The sequence below is a fragment of the Etheostoma spectabile genome, chromosome 15 (assembly GCF_008692095.1).
Source record: "Etheostoma spectabile isolate EspeVRDwgs_2016 chromosome 15, UIUC_Espe_1.0, whole genome shotgun sequence".
Lineage (NCBI taxonomy): Eukaryota > Metazoa > Chordata > Actinopteri > Perciformes > Percidae > Etheostoma > Etheostoma spectabile.
Genome location: NC_045747.1, coordinates 11,012,582 through 11,013,825, shown reverse-complemented (window position 1 = coordinate 11,013,825; position 1,244 = coordinate 11,012,582). Strand labels below are relative to the sequence as shown.

At 40.0% G+C, this 1,244-nt stretch overlaps 1 protein-coding gene across 10 annotated transcripts in view; it reads right to left on the bottom strand.

Moving 5' to 3' along the window:
- dnm2a (dynamin 2a) overlaps window positions 1–1,244 on the bottom strand; it is a 36,299-nt gene that overhangs the window by 10,048 nt on the left and 25,007 nt on the right. For 4 of the 10 annotated variants that reach the window (XM_032538547.1, XM_032538545.1, XM_032538543.1 and 1 more), the window contains one exon: window positions 306–338. The exons of 3 other annotated variants lie outside the window; for them this stretch is intronic. In XM_032538547.1, coding sequence (XP_032394438.1) covers window positions 306–338 — 33 coding nt within the window. Of the gene's footprint in view, window positions 1–305; window positions 339–540; window positions 553–1,244 lie in introns of all 10 variants that reach the window. 3 more of the 10 variants (XM_032538544.1, XM_032538552.1, XM_032538550.1) reach the window with 1 other exon arrangement.

Here is a 1,244-nt window from a genome sequence, read left to right as displayed (position 1 = left end):
CCCCCCCCTTCTTTTTCTGTGGTCCCTGATAGAGAACACACAGCATTGAAAAGTGCCACAATCTTTTGTGGGAGTAAAATTTGTGTGTCGTTTTCAATATTTGGTGTAGAAAAATGTAAAATGTTAGTAGAAATCAAAAGATCTGTATGCAATTAATGACAATTATTGTCCTATTAAAATTAAACATGGAATTACGAGAACAAACCTGCGGTGTGTTACTGTTAAGTCAGTTCCAAATTACAGGTAACTGAGTGCTAATGCTAGAATTGTAATTTATATCAATTTGATCAGTCTGGAGACTCTACCTTCTCCTCGTGGACCTCTCCCAGTCCGCCAAGCTGCACAGAGGTAGAACAACTCATTATGGTGAGGTAGAAACTCCTGTATTTGCAGGGAACTGTTTATGTTGTTATCTCACAGTATTCTGTCTTTTTCACCCAACCATATTGGCTGACCTGTGTGTTATGGCCTCAGTCCTTCTGTATGGCCTACCCCTGCTGCCCCCCGGCAGGGTGTGGTTTAAATCTTTGGGGTACTTACCAGAATCTCACCCTGCAGTAATAAGAAGGGGAGGGGAAATTAAAGCAAAGGGGGGGCAGTATAAAACCAAAGCCCAAAGAAATGAGAAAGCAAGCAAGCAAAGATGAGGGACAGATGAGAGAGGATGAGGGGAGAGGGAAAGAAATAGCAAGTGGAAAGTTGAATAGGAATTAAGTAAGAGACAGTCAAAAATGAAAGTTCAAGAAAAGGTTGGGGGGGAAAAAAAGGTGACAGATTTAAAGGGAGCGAAAATAGGAAGAAACAGAAAAGCAATAGTCAATGAGACAACCAGAGATAGAGAGAGAGACAGAGAGCGACAGACAGACACAGAGAGCAAGAAAGTTACATGCAATTACAATTACTTCAAGTATACCACCATTTGGTTATGTCATATGTGTTGCTCAGCTGATAGGTGCAAGGTCCATGCACATACTGAATTGCAATACAACAAGCTGCTTGTGTTAACGCGAAGGCAACAAACAACCAACATAATTTTGAGATTAATCGTTGCTTCGCTGTAGATCAACATGCCTGAGTCACATGCAAACAGCAATTAATAATAGTAGTGGAAACAAATGCTTGTTTCAGAAAAGGGAAGTGGAGTCTTCTTTAAGTTCCCTCTCACTGAAACTGCAATCTCTAACGCTGATTATCAGCATTATAATCATGTTCCAGGATCTTACAAAAACATATATATATATATA